This window comes from Entelurus aequoreus, linkage group LG11 (genome assembly GCF_033978785.1).
Source record: "Entelurus aequoreus isolate RoL-2023_Sb linkage group LG11, RoL_Eaeq_v1.1, whole genome shotgun sequence".
NCBI classification, from domain to species: Eukaryota; Metazoa; Chordata; class Actinopteri; order Syngnathiformes; family Syngnathidae; genus Entelurus; species Entelurus aequoreus.
The window spans coordinates 51,059,738-51,080,009 of record NC_084741.1 but is presented as its reverse complement, the minus strand read 5'-3'; the positions used below and the strand labels follow the sequence as shown (position 1 = coordinate 51,080,009).

Here is a 20,272-nt window from a genome sequence, read left to right as displayed (position 1 = left end):
TAAGATGGACTGATACAAAGTGGAAAAGTGTTCTGTGGTCTGACGAGTCCACATTTCAAATTGCTTTTTGGAAACTGTGGACTTCGTGTCCTCCGGACAAAAGAGGAAAAGAACCATCCGGATTGTTATAGGCGCAAAGTTGAAAAGCCAGCATCTGTGATGGTATGGGGGTGTATTAGTGCCCAAGACATGGGTAACTTACACATCTGTGAAGGCGCCATCAATGCTGAAAGGTACATACGGGTTTTGGAGGAACATATGTTGCCATCCAAGCAACGTTACCATGGACGCCCCTGCTTATTTCAGCAAGACAATGCCAAGCCACGTGTTACATTAACGTGGCTTCATAGTAAAAGAGTGCGGGTACTAGACTGGCCTGCCTGTAGTCCAGACCTGTCTCCCATTGAAAATGTGTGGCGCATTATGAAGCCTAAAATACCACAACGAAGACCCCCGGACTGTTGAACAACTTAAGCTGTACATCAAGCAAGAATGGGAAAGAATTCCACCTGAGAAGCTTAAAAAATGTGTCTCCTCAGTTCCCAAACGTTTACTGAGTGTTGTTAAAAGAAAAGGCCATGTAACACAGTGGTGAATATGCCCTTTCCCAACTACTTTGGCACGTGTTGCAGCCATGAAATTCTAAGTTAATTATTATTTGCAAAAAAAATAAATTATGAGTTTGAACATCAAATATCTTGTCTTTGTAGTGCATTTAATTGAATATGGGTTGAAAAAGATTAGCAAATTATTGTAGTTTTATACAGTATAAGCGAAATATATAAACCCTCGGTTACAGTAGTGATAATATCTCCATGTTAAGAAACTCGACTGCAGCTCCCCCATGATCAGACTTGCCCCCCCCCCCCCTCTCACACCCACACACACACACAGCGCGCCTCTTCCTTGTGACACAAGAGATTCAGAAGGACGACACCGCAGCGCTCCAATAAAACACACTTAGATCTTCTGTTTCTAGCCGATACTGCATACGTAAAATAATGCAGTAACGCATCATGTAGTAACGGTAACTGAGTTACTGATTATAAAAAATAACGCGTTAGATTACTAGTTACCGTCAAAACTAACGCCGCGTTAGTCCCAACGCCGATCATAACTGACTTAACAATTAAGATAACTGTTACAAATTGAAAACAAGAAGTGAACATATGTGTGTTAGTAACTGCGAAAATGGAAAATGGGTAAGATTAAATAAGCTTTGTTTCCTCTTACTCCTTTTTGCACATGTGTTAGGAGGAATTAAATTATGTAAAATATGTGATGTATCATATTGAAACTGTATACATGTTCGAAATAAACTTCAACCAACGATGGAGATTTTACACATTTTAGTGGACCACCAAAACGCCTAAACTTGTTTAACAAAACTTACACACGGATATCTTGTTACTAACGGCATTGCTGCTACGTCCCAAGCTTGCAAACTTTAGGCTAAAGCTACACTCTTCGCCAGAAGATACTTTGCTAACACAACTAGTGTTGGGTTGGTTACTGAAAACCAGTAACTAGTTACAGTTACTAGTTACTTTATTTCAAAAGTAACTCATTTACTTACACCAAAAAGTAATGTGTTACTGTGAAAAGTAACTATTTAGTTACTACTTCTACTTTTTTTTTTTTTAAAGCTCTCATAATGCCCTTTTAGCCTTAATTTCAGTACTGTTATTGCACTGGAGAATAATACAATGTGTTGATCAACTTGACATGCATTTGCATCACTGAACTCTGCTAAGCATTGTGGTCTACATACAACACACAAAGACAAAGATATGTTTCAAAGGGCCAATTTATTTCAGGCCAGAACAAATTGACTATTAACTATTTTAAATAGCTGCAACATAACATACATAAGTAACAAACAGCATAATAACACTAACCACGTTAAACCCAGATTCCGAACTAACAAAGGTCTTAACTCATTCTCTTTCTATGCCACATCAATATGGAATGCACTCCCAACAGGTGTAAAACAAAGGGCATCTCTATCCTCCTTCAAAACCGCACTAAAAGAACACCTACAGGGAACTACAACCCTAAACTAACACCCTCCCTCCCACATAATACCTCTTCGGATTGTAAATAATCAAATGTAGACACTTTTTCTTATACTTTCTGATCTCTCTCTCTATGTCCACTACTTGCTGTACATATCCTACCAAGGCTCTGTACCGAGGATGTCGTTGTGGCTTGTACAGCCCTTTGAGACACTTGTGGTTTAGGGCTATATAAATAAACATTGATTGATTGATTGAAGTCAGACCTACACTGTTTCAATGTCCATTTCTCTGATGATGCAATTGTTGATGACTGAAGTGTTGATACCAACCAAACCTAACCCCCCCCCCCCCCCTCCATATCCCACACCCCAGATTGTAAATAATGTAAATAATTCAATGTATATACTCTGATGATTATCTTGTGTGATGACTGTATTATGCTGATAGTATATATACGATAGTATATATCTGTATCATGAATCAATTTAAGTGGACCCCGACTTAAACAAGTTGCAAAACTTATTCGGGTGTTACCATTTAGTGGTCAATTGTACGGAATATGTACTTCACTGTGCAATCTACTAATAAAAGTTTCAATCAATCAAGAACATAGCTGTAAACCTGGCTTCACCTAAGGAAGGCACACGTGACATACACAAAGCCTAACCAGGCAGATTTGAATTGTTGTTTTGGGCAGTAGATGGGATCTTTGATCCAAGACACAACTTACATTTAACTAAAATGTTCTTTTCTTTGTGCTTGACAAAAGAAAAGAAGTGAGAATATCTCATACTTACCAACCCTCCTGAATTTTAGTGCCTCTCCCCGGGACAACCATTCTCCCAAATTTCTCCCGATTTCCAGCCGGACTTAAGGCACGCCCCCTCCAGGTCCGTGCAGACCTGAGTGAGGACAGCCTGTCGTCACGTCCGCTTGGCCAACCAAAAAGTAACCACAGAACACTATACCGTATAGTGTTCTGTGGTTACTTCTATCTATCTATCTATTTTTGGTTGGCCAACGGTTTACGTTGTATTGCGCACCCCCCTCCCCTCCCCTCCTCTCCCCTTCCCACCCACACCCAGACACACACACGCACACAGAGCGCAGAGGAAGACTCAGAAGCACGCCGCTGCAATAAAACACACTCAGATCCTCTGTTTCTAGCCGATACTACATAAAAAATAATGTAAAGTAACGCATCATGTAGTAACGGTAACTGAGTTACTGAATATAAAAAATAACGCGTTAGATTACTAGTTACCGCCGAAACTAACGGCGTTAAACGCGTTAGTCCCAACACTGAACACAACACATTATATTAAATATTCCTCCATTGCAATACACAGTGGACACTGACTCGCAATTACATGTATTTTATAGAAAACTCTATTTTTATATTGCTGAAGAGGTTGGTGAAGCTGTTGATCAACACACAGCCAAAGCAAGCAATACAATAAATTGAGCAAACATTTTTAACGTCCATCCATCCATCCGTTTTCTACCGCTTGTCCCTTTTTGGGGTCGCACCCCGTATCAAACAGATTTCTAACCTACTGTTATTACTGTTCGTTTCATTAAAGTAGTTATTTGGAAGTTTGTGAAGGAGGAATCTCTGAAGTGGTTTGCACGCACAAAGGGATAATTCTTCCCAGTTGAAGGCACATTGCCACGAAACAAAAAAGTTAGCTAGACACTTCTTACTTCTTCAGATGGGACTGTAGGTGTGTGGAGCATTTTTGTTTATCAAGTTGCCCTTTGGACGGGATGTCGTCTGAACTACAAACCCTCTTACATTGCGGACTCTTGACACCACATCTGGCTCACAAAAAGAGCAAATTCCAAACGGGCTCGTTTGGGGGAGTATAAAAAAAGGCAAGATTATTTTATAAATATCTCCACAAAGCCTCCACAGTTTTATTTCAAATTTTCGGGACTTATGGAGATCCCAAATACACAACAGAAGGTACCAATAGGTAAGAAATGTTGCTTACACATAATAGGGCTTCTTATAAGATGTTCATGCAGGTACAAATCAAATGTCATACTTAAAACGGAATCAGTCAAGGATACACACAGTTAGTTCAAAGCTGTGATTTTCAGGTTAAATGGGATTTTGTGATAGAGCAAAAGAATGTGAATGATTTAGTCCTTTTTCTTGCAGTAACCATTTGGAGAAAAGCCTTCAGCTGCTGATGGACAGAGTGGATGACATGAGCCAAGACATCGTCAAATATAATACCTACAGCCGCAATCTGAGTAAACAGCAGCAGCAGAAGCACCAGGTAATACTCACCCAGACACTTGTATGCACCCGCAAAATTTCCCTAATAGCGGCACATGCACACCACCCACAGACACCGTGAGCCAAGTAGCAGGAAAAATATCAACTATGCAGCCTGCATATGTTAGGAAAAGATCTACGAAGGTACACACACACACGCACACCTGCTCGCGCGCACGCACACACACTGTCTCTGCAGAAAAAAACAGGTATCAGTCTCTCAGCCGGGGATATGATCGATTGCAACAATAATCACAGCATGCAAGCTGCAAAGCATCAAATAGTGCGCACACGCACACAAAGAAAATACAAAACTGTTTTTTCGGACTCACATTACTGTAACTCCAGGATTAACTACAGTAAACAGCACCTGTGAAAACATATGTTTTTACTATGTGCAAATACCAGTGTCGTTATCTAAAAACACGTTCCTTATTTCACTCTCTAAGTACAGACAGAAACATGTTTTGTTTTAATTGAAACTATTATTGTGTAACATGTTTGCCTTTGTATGATGCAGCTCAACCAGACAAAGTACTATACCACCAAATGTTTACTTTTTTTTTTTTTTAGCCTTTCGTGTAGCAAGGAAAGACAACCCAAAGACTGGAAATATCTGTATTATTTAGTATGATGCAGTGCAGGTCAACATTATCGCCAACTTCAACAGGAATAATAACTGCTGATATGAAACCTCTCCTATGTCAATTAATGCTGACTGAGCATTATTTGTTCATTCATGTCAAACATATGTTCTGCCTTAAAGTGATGCACTTGCAGTGTTTCTCACAGGACTGCAATCTGTGGTGGTAGGTTGTGGGGGATTTTGACATTTTACTTAATGAAACAAGACAGAGCTGCCTGGGAGTGCTTTGAGATGGGTAATGGGCTACAGTGGGACCCACTGCTAGTTGAGAAGGCTCTCCAAAAGTCTCCAACTATAAATAAATAAATTGTCGCTAGAGGGGATGGGTCCCTTTCACATTTCAATCGATACGACACCAATTCCGATACCTGGGAATTGATACCGGTTCTCAACAATACCAATTTTCATTACTTTGGTGTGTGTTCAAATGTTAATTAAATGCGTTTCTTCTTCAAGCCTGTGTAAACTACCCTAATTCTTTTGACATTACTACCAACAAAAACTTCTAACTTTACGCCGTGTCCATCTTAGACCTCCGTTAGGACGTCTCTGTGTGAGAGAACCCCGTGTGTGTGCGCGTGCATGTGGTTTTTCTTCGGGTAAGCCAGCTTCCTCTCACATTCCAAAAATATGCACGTTAGGTATATTGGAGACAGTAAATTGTCCTTATATATGAATGTTAGTCTATATATGTGCCCTGCGATCATCCATGCTTATTTTGGTTAGCCTCTCTATGTGCTAATCCATTGTACGTTAGCATTAAGATAGCGGCATTAGAGCTCAACCCTCATCCTGTATAGTTATATTGCTTTTTTTGGTTTATTCCAAACGAAGTTATTAACGTAACGCGATGTATATATGATGTACTAATAAAGTGTCGTTTTTGTTACCTTTCACAATAAGCAGCAACAATTGAATTGGCATTGAACAAAAAGAGCACAGTCTACCAAGTCAAATTATTTGTGTGTTAAACATTGCTAATAAAGCTGATTCTAATTCTGATGATATCAGAAAAATATTTTATCTAACAACATATTTGTTTTTAATAATATACATACATTTGGCTAGCCTTTTTAAAGAAAATGTGTGTCAAAATGATCATGACATCATATATATAATAGTTAGGCACGCCCCCACCGCCACATATTTAGTGGCAATCTAGGGGAAACCCTTTATGTATTTATGTATGTATGTATGTATGTGTGTGTGTGTGTGTGTATATATATATATATATATATATATATATATATATATATATATATATATATATATATATATATATATATATATATATATATATATATATATATATATATATATATATATATATATATATATATATACACATTGTGATATCAATCCAATACCAAGTAGTTATAGGGTCATACACTGGTGTATGTGCCCATTCTCCATTTTCTCTGTACACACGTTTTTGCTTGTAAGTACTTTGTGCGTATGAGTTTCCTAACATGCGCCTCTGCTCGTAAAACCAGCAACGTCACGATGTGACGACTATATATATATATATCAAATCTCACGGTGCAATATTATCACGGTATTAAAGCCACAGTACGATATTGTTGTGATTTATGTCCTAAAAAAAGACCTAAAAATGTTATAGTGTGTAAATGAAGTGTCAGGAATGTTTAGGACCAACACACTTGCTGTAATTGAAGACTGCTAAAATGTTGTAATCATATTTATATAAGCAAATAATTGTGCAGGGACATCCACTGTTTGAAGCAAATATCTATATATATATATATATATATATATATATATATATATATATATATATATATATATATATATATATATATATATATATATATATATATATATATAAGCAAAAAAAACTTATAGTTGCGTGTCTTTAAAGTGACAAGGTAAACATCAAGTGTAAAACAATGTTCACTAAAGTGTCTTTCAAATTTTACTTTCTGACATGCAGTGTCCGCCACAGTGGACATGTTTATATTAGCCTGGAATCTGCTGTTTCTCAGAAAAGTTACCCAAGAATGTAATTCTCGATAATGGAAATACCTCCCAAACTTACTTACTAGCTAATTAGCTAACTACAGGTAAGGGTTGTCCCGATACCAATATTTACCTGGCTTTGCTGGCTTCAAATATATTTTCTGGATGACAGTTCATGAGAAGACGACATGTCCAGGGTGTAAGCTGCCTTCCGCCTGAGTGCAGCTCGATAGGCTCCAGCCCCACCATTGACATCGAGAGAAACAAGCAGTTGAAATTGGATTATCAAGTAGTTTTTTAGTTTCCTCATATTTCCAGCGTTGAACATGCTCAGAGGATTCTGGAAGATGTAGTTTATTTTCAGGCCCGGCCATCGCTAAGGGCTGGAAAAAAATTACGCACAAAGTTTTAGTTTGATATAGTTAAGCGTCACGGTATTATTTTGAAGACTTTGAAACCGAAATACCGCTGTATCTACAATACTGATACACACCTAATATATATATATATATATATATATATATATATATATATATATATATATATATATATATATATATATAATTATCTTATTTTTTTGTGAGAATCGTGTTGAATTAAATGAATAAATAAATAAAATAAATTCATAAATTTATGAAAAAATGAATTAAGAATCGATTCTGAATTGAATTGTCACCCCAGGAATCATAATCAAATCGTAAATAAGATTCCCATCCCTAGTGGTTATCCCTCACTTGTTAGAGGAGGACATGAGACCCTCACTATTGGTAAAAGACACCAAATTGCTGCTTGCTGTCTGCTGGTGGATTGAAGAGGTGACCTAAAAGAACAGTTAATTAGCTACTTTGCTGCACACACTTCTCCACATTTTTTAAACTCATAACTACAATTACAAACATCGAACTCGGTTCCACATTATTTTCAATTATAATATTTGACTATTAATTATAGTCATGATTCAGGGGCAATATGTACACTGTATGTGTTTTTTGTTGTTTTTTTCCAAACACAATCATATTCGACCTAATTAATGCAAGACCACTTTAGAGGTGAGGTTGTCAAATCAATTAATCAATCAATGTTTATTTATATAGCCCCCCCCCTCTAGGGGATCTGAGTCTTGCTTTCTAACCTGTCAATCACAGTAGACGCAGAAGACTTCATAAAAATGGGCACAAAACACTAGACATGCTGCTGTTTTTTTTTCTTTTTATTTCCTTTTTATTTTATTAGTCTATGATAATCCTGTTTTCATTATCTTCCAGTGTCTCAGAGACCCATTTCATAGACAGACTTCATTAGCTGTAAATGAAAAATCTGCAGCAGTAATGCTTTTAGTGTGCTCAAAAACACTTAACATGCACACAGACACCACTTATAACACACATTCAGAAGCAGGGAAAGATTCACAGATGAAGACTCATTAGGGTAGCGCATTTTCAGCAACTGCAGCCTCAATCAGATGCATCATAAATGTCCGCCAACACACGCACAGAGATATTAGAACAGTAGTAGCACAGAAGGGTCATTAATGCGCTTTGTGTTCGTACAAACTTCCACCTACGTTCCAACAACGTCAATGATTTTGTCGCTACTTGCAGCAATTGGAATTGAGAAAATGTCCTATGTGTTAATGCTCAGCCTTCATCATCACGCAGGTTCACAAGCATCAGCCAGGCGTACAATAATCACAACTCTGAGCCCATCTCTGTTCACCATGTGCGCCTCGCACAAAGACAACACGTGTCCCCGGGCCAATCACCCACACTCCAGCCACAATGATTTATCATCCTTTCCCACCGACCTTCTCATCATTGCAGGCCTCGAGCCACACGCGCACACACGTATACGCACACACACGCATGTACATACAGTGCCATACACAAACTAACCACTTTAATGGTGTCTCCAGTTATGTACAGTGTGAACGATATATGCACTGAGAGGAGCTGAAAGTAAGCTCTTATTACACCTTTCATGCATTCACTGTATTTGCGCCCTGTGATCTTGTGCTTATAACCCTGATGCTTCTGGGACCTTATTAATCACCGGAAGGCTGCAAAACTCACGGTGCGTGAGAGGGCTCCATTTTTCATTGAGCGCTCTTTGAATTTGGTAAAAAGCAGTTTCTCAGTAAGACTTGGGTGGAGGAATTGTTTGTCACTCCTCTTGATTTATGTATTCTCATGTTTTTATCTTTTCCTCCCTTACCTCACAATAATCTTTTTGCAGATTTTTACGACATGACAGCATTTTTGTCTTCTTACTCGTCACCACAGTCTTTTTTTCTGTAACACTTCTAAGCCGTCAGGGATGACATTAGGCAAGATGTCAGTGTGTTTCACGTCAGTCAGTTCAGTGCTTCAAAAGATTAACTGCATGTGTTTGGATTTATGTGGATCTTTTGCATTGTTCCAAGTAAAGGAACAGCCTCAAACAGTATTAAGACAAGAAGGATATTAGATGAGAAGAATACCCACCAAAATTTACATGAAGCCGACGAGGCATCAATCTTACCATACGTGCTGTCACTTGTTATTCATTTAGAGCGGCATTACAGTAATTATCGTTTTCCACCAAAAAGCACTGCTTGATACTTATCTACAATGCATTGAGTTCATCATTGAAGTAGAAGTTTTTTGTTCTCCCAGCCTAATAAGAATGTTCATGTATTTTGTTTACATGCGTATGAAAGTTAGAAATGTTACTTAAATCACTGCAGAGTTTGTTCTAGGAATGGATTCCTATTAATTTCCTGAGGGACATGTGCTTTGGAATAGAAGAAAATTGAGCATTTTCTCAGAACAATTTGTATTGGACTTTGGAGTATCCTGTGTATAGAGCATTGTACACGCGAAAAGTATTCAAAGCGCTTCACTTTTCCCGTGTTTTGGTATGTTAAACTAAGGATGTGTTGATCCGAGCTGTATGCTGTTTATTCCGATACCGGTTACCCATGAGTAAAATCAGCCGATACATATACGACTACTAATCACATGTATTAACTGTAAATTTTGCCATTGATTTATGGGGCGTGCTCCTAACATCCATCCATCCATCCATCCATTTATTACCACTTGTCCCTGTCAAGGTCACAGGGGTTGCACAATATTTAAATTAGTTCCTTGTTCGCTTTTATTATATACAATTGTTTGAGCAAAGCAAAGTCAATAGTACACAATAACTAAGCAACAGTTAAAAACTACTACCTACCACTCATTCAAATGCTTTAGTTTTTGACCTCCACGTCCTCCTGTGTTCAGGAAATTTGATTCAAAAATATTATTTTGAGAGAATAAAATTATTGACCCTGACTAATCATTGTAGTATCAATCATATACGGATGGTACCTTTGTTATCAACGCCACCAATTTAAGAATCGATATGCCACCCTCTTACATGTCGTATTCTGACATTGCTAACACACACAGTTGTTCTTATATTATCTACTTTCTAGACCAGGTGTCTCAAACTCAATTTACCTGGGGGCTGCTGGAGGCACAGTCTGGGTGGGGCAATTATTTCACAACAAAAGCTTTGTTGAAAAAAATTCCAATCTTCTCAAATGTCTTTGTATTTATTTATTTTTTTACACAAAATGAGATGAAAAATAAATAGATGATCATATTAAGAATTAATAAGAAAATAGGTAACAACTTGTCCAGGGTGTACCCCGCCTTCCGCCCGAATGCAGCTGAGATAGGTTCCAGCACCCCCCGTGACCTCAAAAAGGGACAAGCGGTAGAAAATGGATGGATGGATGGATGTTCGGGGATGTGGAATGTATTTTAATTCTACTTGGTTCCACTGTCGTGTTCAGCCAACGCACGGAGAACGTCATTTCCGCAAGGTGCGTCATTTCCGCATTTTTCCTGTTCAGCAGCACCGTGCCGGATAATAACCTTAGCAGTGTCCTTTATTTTTGCACTCAATGTTGATGTCTTTCATGATTACATTCACTACCATGGCATTTGTAGATGGTACCAGGATAGCGAGTGCAAAAAGGCAACTGCTCCCGGAGTGTTATCCACCTTGCTGTTATTCGAAAAACAAGCGGACATGACACCATGCTGTTATTGTTGTAAACGTAGCAATAAAAGACAAATGAAATCAAATAGAAATATATGTAATGTATATCGTGTAAGGCAATACAAATAAAATGCAAATAGAGTGAAGCCAATAAAAAATAATGACCCACAGATAATTGGTCCGGGTTATCGGGGGACTGTTATTGCTGACGGACACTATGCGCTTTCCTGCCCGTCTCGGCATCCCGCCTGTTTGTCTGCTCATCGTGTTTTGTCATTTTGTGCCTTAGCCTTTTGTTGCAGTGCCTTTTTGTTCTACTGGCACTGTAATTTTATTTTTTTGGAAAATACAGGACTTGTCACACTCACCGCATGTCAGAGAAAGAAAAACAAGACTAAAGTCAAAAGATATTGGAGACCTCCGAGACAGGATTGTCCCCAGTCACACATCTGAGGAAAGGTACAGAAAAAAAAATGCTCCGTTTAGGTTCAGAATGAGCACCGTGGCCTTCATCATCTGTATATGAGAGAAGTTTGGAACTAGGGCTGGGCGATATGGCCTTTTTTAATATCTCAATATTTTTAGGCTATATCGCGATACACGATATATATCTCGATATTTTGCCTTAGCCTTGAATGAACACTTGATGCATATAATCACAGCAGTATGATGATTCTATGTGTCTACATTAAAACATTCTTCTTCATACTGCATTAATATATGCTCATTTTAAACTTTCATGCAGAGAGGGAAATCACAACTAAGTGAATTGACCCAAAGTGTATTTATTAAACAGTTATTAAGCAGTGGCACAAACACTCATGTCATTTTCAAAACAGAAAGTGCAAGATTGTCAGATACATTTTAAAACAAGCTATTAGTGCACTTTTGTGCGTGTCACTAAGATGACATATCAAAACAACACTAAATTAAAGTGCACTTTCTGTACAGAACGCCACTACAATAGTTTAAAACAAATAAAGTGCACTTTTGTGCACGATGTCACACAAGATATAACTCAAATAAAAATGAGCTGCATAATAGGAAATCAAATGGTGTATGTCCTTCGCTATGTGGTACGTTACTGCAGACATTATCTCCTTTCGTTGACTAGTTTTTTCATACGGTGTTGATCTGGAAATGTTTGCCTCGGCATTTTGATGGTGTGGGCGTGTGGCACCGAATGGAGATGTTGACATGCGGAGTAAGCACTCCTCATTCTTGAGCAGGGGACTTTTCAAATGATGCTACATATTAGCAGTAATGCTACTTTTTGTAGCAACACTTTTGCCCCACACTTGACAAATTACGGTTGTCTGTTCGACATATTCCCACTTGAAGCCAAACCACCGCCAGACGATGGACCCCCTGCTGTTTTTCTTGGAATTAATTATTCCTTCATTTGTTACCAGATTCGCACCTTCTCTCTCTCGTATTACCGCTCGCATCACAGCTAACGTTACCCATGCTGCTACCTCTCTGCTCGGCGAGGGCGTATACGTATGTGACGTATGACGTGACAGTATGTGACGTATGTAAGAAAGTGCACTTGCTGTCTGTGAGAAGGAGACACAAGAAGGAGTGGGAAGAGCCTGTTGTGTAATGCCAGCAGCTAAAAGCAACTGTGTGAGAACGTATACTCGAATATCATCATCATTTGTTTTTATTCCTTTCATGAAAATGCATATATACAAGCCATGTACAGTTGACACTTTCATTGTTTTTTTGTTTCTTATACATTTCCATGATCAGAATATCACGATATAGTAATTTTCTATATCACACAGAGACAAACCCGCGATATATCGAGTATATCGATATATTGCCCAGCCCTATTTGGAACCACAAAAACTATTCTTAAAGCTGGCCGGTAGTCTAAACTGAGCGATCGGGAGAGAAAGGCCTGAGTCAGGGAGGTGGCCGAGAACTTAATGGGCATTCTGACAGAACTCCAGCATTCCATTGTGGAGCAAGGACACATTTCCAGAAGGACAATCAGGTCTGTGTGGTAGAGTAGTCAGACAGAAGCCACTCCTTCGTAAAACACTTAGAGACCATAAGAAACCAAATTTTATGGTCTAATGCGACAAAGATTGAACTTTTTGCCATGAACGGCATATTTGGAGGAAACCAGGCAAAGCTTATTACTTGGCCAATATCTTTTGTGGTGAGGATGTTTTTCTGCAGTGGGGACTGAGACTCGTCAAGATAGAGGGAAAGATGAATGAATCAATGTACAGAGACATCCTGGAAGAAACTTTCTCCACAGCAGACTTGACGTCATACTGGGACGACGTCATACTGGGACGGAAGTTCATTTTTCAGCAGGACAACCATCCGAAGCACAAGATATCAAAGGGAGGCGTTAGGACAACTGTGTCAATGTAGCCTGAACCTATACTTGAATCCAAAAATGACGCTTTTCATCCAATCTGAAAGAACTTTAGTTGTTGCAAAGAGGAATATGCAAATGGTCAAAGACAAGGGTGCCACTCATCATATTCACACAAACATACTTGAGCCTATAATAACAGCATCAACAAAGAATTGTGCAAAGGCTATTTTAATGTGATTTTGTATTTTTTTGTATTGATTGTAGAGGTTAATTACTATTTTGTTTGTTTCAAATTTTGATTGGCAAAAAGTGATTTGCATTTTGGAACAAGGCTTTAACAACATGTGGAATAAGTCAAGAGCTGTGAATACTTTGTGTATGCAGCAGTTTCACTGGGTCCTCTGAGGTTGAATACCTTTTCTGGGAAGCAAGGCGACTCGGCTATTACGGTACATTTATTTGCACTCGTTTGTAAATTAGCTGGGTCATGCTTCTGGCTCAAAAATGCAAGATGGTTCAAGTGTTAAAAGCAGGTTTTGATGCAAACATGAAGCCTGTACTTAAAAGATGCAGTTCTTGGTATAAGCCCAAACTGAAGACGCTCTCTGCTACATGAGGCTCACTCGTTGCAGCTGCGGGGTTGGTTCTCTGCAGGAGGCTCTGGAAGTCTTGTGAAGTAGGAGGGTAAATACAGCACATGACTGAGAAAATCCTTCTGCAGTCTGACAGCTGCTATGTGGGACAGAATCAGTTCCGTCTTAAGCGAACACAGAAAGCCAAAGCTGCACTGCACTGAACGCCAGGCCTCAATCAAATCTACATTTTGTCTTCTAACATTCATCTGGTGTGTGGGTTGTCAATTTGTCAGACAGGAAAAAAAAAAGCTCAACAGTTGCTTGCATAATATAAATACCAAATAATCTGCTAATTATTACTTAATGATGAACCTATATAGAACTTCAATGCAACTAAGATGGTGCATTTATGGCAAAGGTAACTACCAGCTCTGCATAGAAAATGTGTATTCATTCATTTTCTATACTGATTATCCTAATTAGGGTCATGGGTAAACTGGAGCTTATACCACAGGACTTCAGGCCCAGGTGACAGGCCATCAGCCAATCGCAGGACACATATAGTGGAATCTCGATTTACAAACTTAATTGGTTCTTGAACAGGGTTTGTAGTAGAAACATTCATATATTCAAGCACATTTCTCCATAAGAAACAATGTAAAATGAATAGGTTACAACCTTGACAAAATACATATTTTAGTAAAAGTTTGTACACTTTAAACATTTTATGATGTGCTATGCAGTACTGTATATCATATTTTTTATCTAATAATAAAAAAAACAACAATTTGCTGAACTGTCCTCATTTTCAGCAGCCCTGCTGACACGCACACATACTGTCACTCGCCTTGCAGTGCACCCCAAGTTTGAAATCACAAAACTTATTAAAACTTGGAACAGCCAGGTTGCTACAATGATTAGGAATTAGTGATGTAACAATATGAACATTTCAGTTATGAGGACCACAATTATCAGTTATTATTGCAGTATTGTTGAATGTGTTAAAAAAACACTTTTTGTGTTTCTTATGCTTTGTGTTTTAGTTTTAGTATTTCATCTGTGTTAATGGCTAAACTTTTATTGTTTAGAATATTGGTTTGTACTGTAGCACTTTAAGATTTATTTAAATGAAAAGTATGTAAGAAATAAAATCTATTACTTATTATTTCTGACAGGCACACAATTGAATAGCTTAGACAGCAGTGTGTTGATATAAGTTTAGATTTAGGTATATTGTTGTTTTTTATAGGGGAAAGACTTTAATGTCTCTAGTTTTTATATTAACATTTAATTTAGAGAGCTGGCACCAGTTTGTCCATGAGTTTATCAAAGTGCAAAATCTAAATTTTTCAAATATCTTTTTATTAAAACCCGTAAAACTAATTGTCAGGTATTTTACCGCGGTTATCATTATTGTTACATTTCTACTAGGAATAAAAATTTAAATCCACTTTACCTTGTGGGTTAATTGTTTTGATTAGCGGAAGTGAGAGGGAGGGAAGGCAATGTCGACAACACTGTGGATACTTTCTGAATGTTTCAAACCACACATTGCTTGTCCATTGCTTTTTTTCTCATTTTGAGCTAGCAAAGCTAGAAAAATGCTGTAAAAAGGCTAACAAAACACTTAAAAGCACACAAAGTATCAGAGTAGCTAACGACACCACGACTCTGCTCACTGAATAAGCATTGGGGATCAATCACGGAGACAAGGTTCATACAGCAAAGTATATTTCTATTCGGTCTGTAGTTCATAAATCAAAGAGGGGTTCATCACTTATGCTAGGTTCACACCAACGGCGCTTTGACGGCGCTTTAAAGCGGCATGCAAAGCGGCGTTATAGCGTAACAAAGCCTGATTAAAGCGTGAGGGTCCTAATGGATCGTGGGAAAGCTTGTAGTGAAGCGAGACATGCGGCAAGTTCGCCAAATTTTTTTAAACGGTTTTAAAAAATTCTGCGCTCTGTCAAGAATGGAATAAAGCGCCGAGAGCGTATGAAAGCGTAAAAAAGCGTGACAAAGCTCAGCAAAACTTGACTAAAAGCGTAGGAAAGCTTAGCATATCTTGGTTCAAAGCGCGGACCCTTACAAATAGGAAGTGACTGTGATATTGACTAGTGACATTGAAACTTCCAACACAGGATTACAAATCCATTCTCTTTTGCATCATTGCCTTTTTTATACAATGTTCATTGTTTCTGTACTTCTGTTAGAGTTTGCTGTTTGATGTTGCAGTTTGACATTACTGTCTATAATTTTTCTGTATGAAAATGTTAATAATAAAGAGAATATGTTACGTTTTATAAAAGAAATGCCTTTTATTATTTTCAACTAGCATAAGAAATGAAAGATATTTATTAAGATGACAAAAATAAAAGAAATGAAGATATAAAACATAATATAACAGAAAAAAAAGAGAAATTGAAAAAATAAATGAATATAAAAAATGTGTGGATAATTGCCTTTTATTATTTTCAACTAGCATAAGAAATGAAAGATAGATATTTATTAAGATGACAAAAATAAAAGAAATGAAGATATAAAACATAATATAACGGAAAAAAAAGAGAAATTGAAAAAATAAATGAATATAAAAAATGTGTGGAAAACAGTATACTGAGTTTTTCACATTTTTTTCTTATTTTTGTTGTAACAATGCACAACAGAGCTTGATAATCGTGTCAGAGCCTGATTTAAAGCGCCAGGATCGCATCAAAGCGTAATAAAGTTCAATAAAGCGTAATAAAACGTATCAAAGCGTGATTTAAAGCGGGATTAAAGCGTGAGAAACGGTAACAAAGCGGCAACTAATTCAGAGCGTATCAGAGCATATCAAAGCATAACATTACTTCAGAGATCGGGATATTCGTGGAAAAATTGACAAAAATGACGGCGCTTTGCTCGCCGCTTTAAAGCGCCGTTGGTGTGAACCAGGCATTACATAGACTGCAATATGCCCTAATTTTGACACTTCTATGTTATAGTCTTCATCTAGCTCTTCTTGTTTGAGCCTTGTCCTTCTGACAACTTGCTGTGCTTAAACTCCCCTCTGTCATAGTTATCTGATGATGTTGTCTCCTCACGTTATTATGCTAAGATGATGTCCCACTCTCCTCTCTCACCCTTTTCAATGCAGTCACACTTCACCGTGCCACCCTCTAATGCCTCCCTGTCCATCTTTCCTACAGTACCTCCAGAGGCGGCAGCAGGAGAATGCTCAGCGGCAGAGTCGAGGAGAGCCAGCGTTGCCTGAAGAGGACCTGACCAAAATGTTCAAGCCCCCTCAGCCTCCACCTCGCATGGACACACTCCTAATTGCAGGTACAGTAAACACACAAAGCATGTACACAACATGTCCTGTCCATGGTGCAACCCCACAAACCTTCTGTGCTCCGCTAACAATAGCTCCTACTCTACTTTGTAATTATCTCCCCCATTATCAAGAAATTACATGAATCTAAAGTTTATTTGCTCAATCTCCAAGTGGACCGCCCCTTTGTCTGCTGCTTCATGCTGTTCAGCTCTCTCCTCCGCCCCCTGACAGCTTTTTGATCCTGCAGCTTATCCTGTACTAATTTGATGTTTTGTTTGTGTTCTTCCCCTTTTTTCTACCTCCCTTGTTCATATTGTGTGGATGTGTGTGGCTACCTTCCAACAGGGCAAATCAACAACTATTGCCAGAACGTGAAGGAATTCACCTCGCAGAACCTTGGGAAGTTGTTCATGGCGGAGGCTCTCCAAGGCCACAACTAGACGAAAGGAAAAATACATAAAAACAAAACTAACTAGACAACTGAAGTGCTCTCTTGTTTATTTCCTGCTAATCTATTCATTGTTTCACACCGCTTTGCATATAAAAGTCAAGCAGACCTTTAATTTTCCCTGTAAGTTTTTCATCATTAAAAACAAAATTGGGCAACTTCATTTCATATCTATGCCTTTTAATTCACTTGTTTCTTGTATAAAAGCAATCAAGGCATTTTTCTTTTACGATTGTGAGTTAACGAGTCATTTCATTGTTGCAAGCACTTAGTTTACCTTTCCTCGCTCAAACATGTTCCATGGTCAACACTACGTGGTGTTGTTGCAAAGTGCAACATTTAGAGAGCACAGTAAGTCAGCCACAATGTTAGAGAGAGGGGTCGCTGAGTGCTGATGCACACACTTTGATAAAGTCACCAACACTCTGCTGACTCAATTAGTGCAGGGTTCCATACATTCTCTAACATTAACCTCAGCAATAGACAAAAAAAACTGTGCTGGGTGCTTAATGACATGTGTTTCTTTGGTTCAGTAGCTACTTGCAATCAAAGCACGATGCCAACAAACTTTTTCTGTGAAGTCAGTTTTGGAAAACTACATCTGCACTATAAAGTTTGATAATTAGTGATGGGTCACACGATACTGATGCACTATGAAGGAGTGACACTGCGTACCTAAACGTGTGTCACTTTTAGAAGAAAAAACACCCGACTGCTGGGATGTTTGAATGTCAGGAGAGCACTGCATTTGACATCGAATTTCGTCACCATCACCGATCTAATTGGAAGTAAAAAAAATAAATATTTTTTTAAAAGTCTGCATCATATTTTTATGCAAATAAGATAAATGTTCTTTTTCTGTTTACTATTTGGTTCATTAATCAGAGTTGTACGTTTCATAATCCTTCCTACAATTCTAAAACAAAGGTATTATATTTACTAACTAGAAAATTCCAGTGGAAATTTTGATGGGCCTGCTATCTGTGCCCTGGACCTCTGGCCGAGGGTCGCCGGAAGCCGCCGTGCTTTTAGAATAGAATAGAATGGACTTTATTGTCATTATATTTGCATATAACCAGATTAAGGACTCCAGTTTAAGGTGCGGTAGTGGGAACAAATATGGGATACAAATAAATTACACAAGAGGTAATAAAGATAAAACTAAGAATTGAAATGAACAGACTACTATCCAATAGAAATAATAAGCAATCCTGTACAATATACAAAATACTGTACAATATACAGAAGAGTGTCCGCCCTGAGATCGGTAGGTTGTGAGTTCAAACCCCGGCCGAGTCATACCAAAGACTATAAAAATGGGACCCATTACCTCCCTGCTTGACACTCAGCATCAAGGGTTGGAATTGGGGGTTAAATCACCAAAAATGATTCCTGGGCGCAGCCACCGCTGCTGCTCTTTGCTCCCCTCACTTCCCAGGGGGTGATCAATGGTGATGGGTCAAACGCAGAGAATAATTTCGCCACACCTCATGTGTGTGTGACAATCATTGGTACTTAACAAGACAAGAGTACCGGAGTAATAAATAACAATCAGTGTCGGATGTATTGCACAGTAGGGTATTAGGGTAGGATATTGTATAGGGATTAGGGTATGATATTTTAAACTGGTGCCGGGTGTATGAACCTGAGTTTTAGGTGTAACTGTACAAAAAAAAAAATACAGAGGTAGCGCGTACCCATTCAAATGTTTTTTGTTGTGAATAGCGATGCCATGGTAACATTAAATGTTACCAATTTTGATTTCCGCCATCGGCACGAAAGAGACCGTTATATATAGTAACGTTTGAAGTATGAGCAATATTATCATGAGTTGCTTGCATTGAAGCAGGCCCATAATAATTGTTTTTTCTTGGAGGTCAAATGACTTTTCAAATCCAGTAGATGGCGCCGATATGAAACACCAAGACAGTAGCCATCACCGGTGATAATTACAGTAATTCATACTAAGACAGTGTCAGTTTAGTTGACTAATAACCGTCAATGACCTATTGCTCTTGGTGAACATTTGACGATGATTGTAATTTCTGGGTTTATAGAGCACATCTGCTTATTAGCTGCACCAACCTCATTTTTATTTTGTACATATATATATTGGCTGCACACCTGTATTAGCCACAGGTGTACACATTGAACCATGCAATGTTTACACAGGCTTTCACCATTTCACAGAACACACTAAGAGGAAGCGCTGTCCTCGTCCCTAAGTTGTCTTCTTCGGGGCTTCTTGCTGATGGATTTTCTTTCCGTGCGGCGGGTTTTTACTTTTTCGATGGCTGGGTCAATCTTCTTTGGCCTTGGGGTCAGCCGTGTGCATTTCGTCGACGTGCGGGCGAAACAACGAATTCAACCAACCTGAAAGTGATGGCGCTGTTTGGCCGACGGGGATAACACAGCATGACAGGTACGTTGTGTCCTTATTTAGGTTGTGTTCAACAGTGGGAAAAGAATGGAAGCTGAGTAAAACTGGAACAAACTGGACTTACATCACAAGCAATGCCAAACTATTAATCGATTTAAACTATTATACAAATATGGGGTCTGGTTCAAATATAGAGATGTACCCCGCTCTATCACACCTGGGAAATCAATAAACTAGCCTCAAAATTGTATAAAATGCATAAATCGA

The 20,272-nt window shown here is 38.4% G+C and overlaps 1 protein-coding gene across 1 annotated transcript in view; it reads left to right on the top strand.

Annotated features, from left to right (window-relative positions):
- The window catches only part of LOC133660207 (eukaryotic translation initiation factor 3 subunit H), a 136,820-nt gene extending 119,032 nt beyond the window's left edge, over positions 1-17,788 (top strand). Inside the window, exons 6-8 of the mRNA XM_062063487.1 lie at positions 4,183-4,303; positions 17,053-17,185; positions 17,523-17,788. Of these exons, the coding sequence (XP_061919471.1) occupies positions 4,183-4,303; positions 17,053-17,185; positions 17,523-17,617 (349 nt within the window). The 3' untranslated portion in view covers positions 17,618-17,788. The remainder of the gene's footprint in view (positions 1-4,182; positions 4,304-17,052; positions 17,186-17,522) is intronic.
- Positions 17,789-20,272: the final 2,484 nt, after the last annotated feature.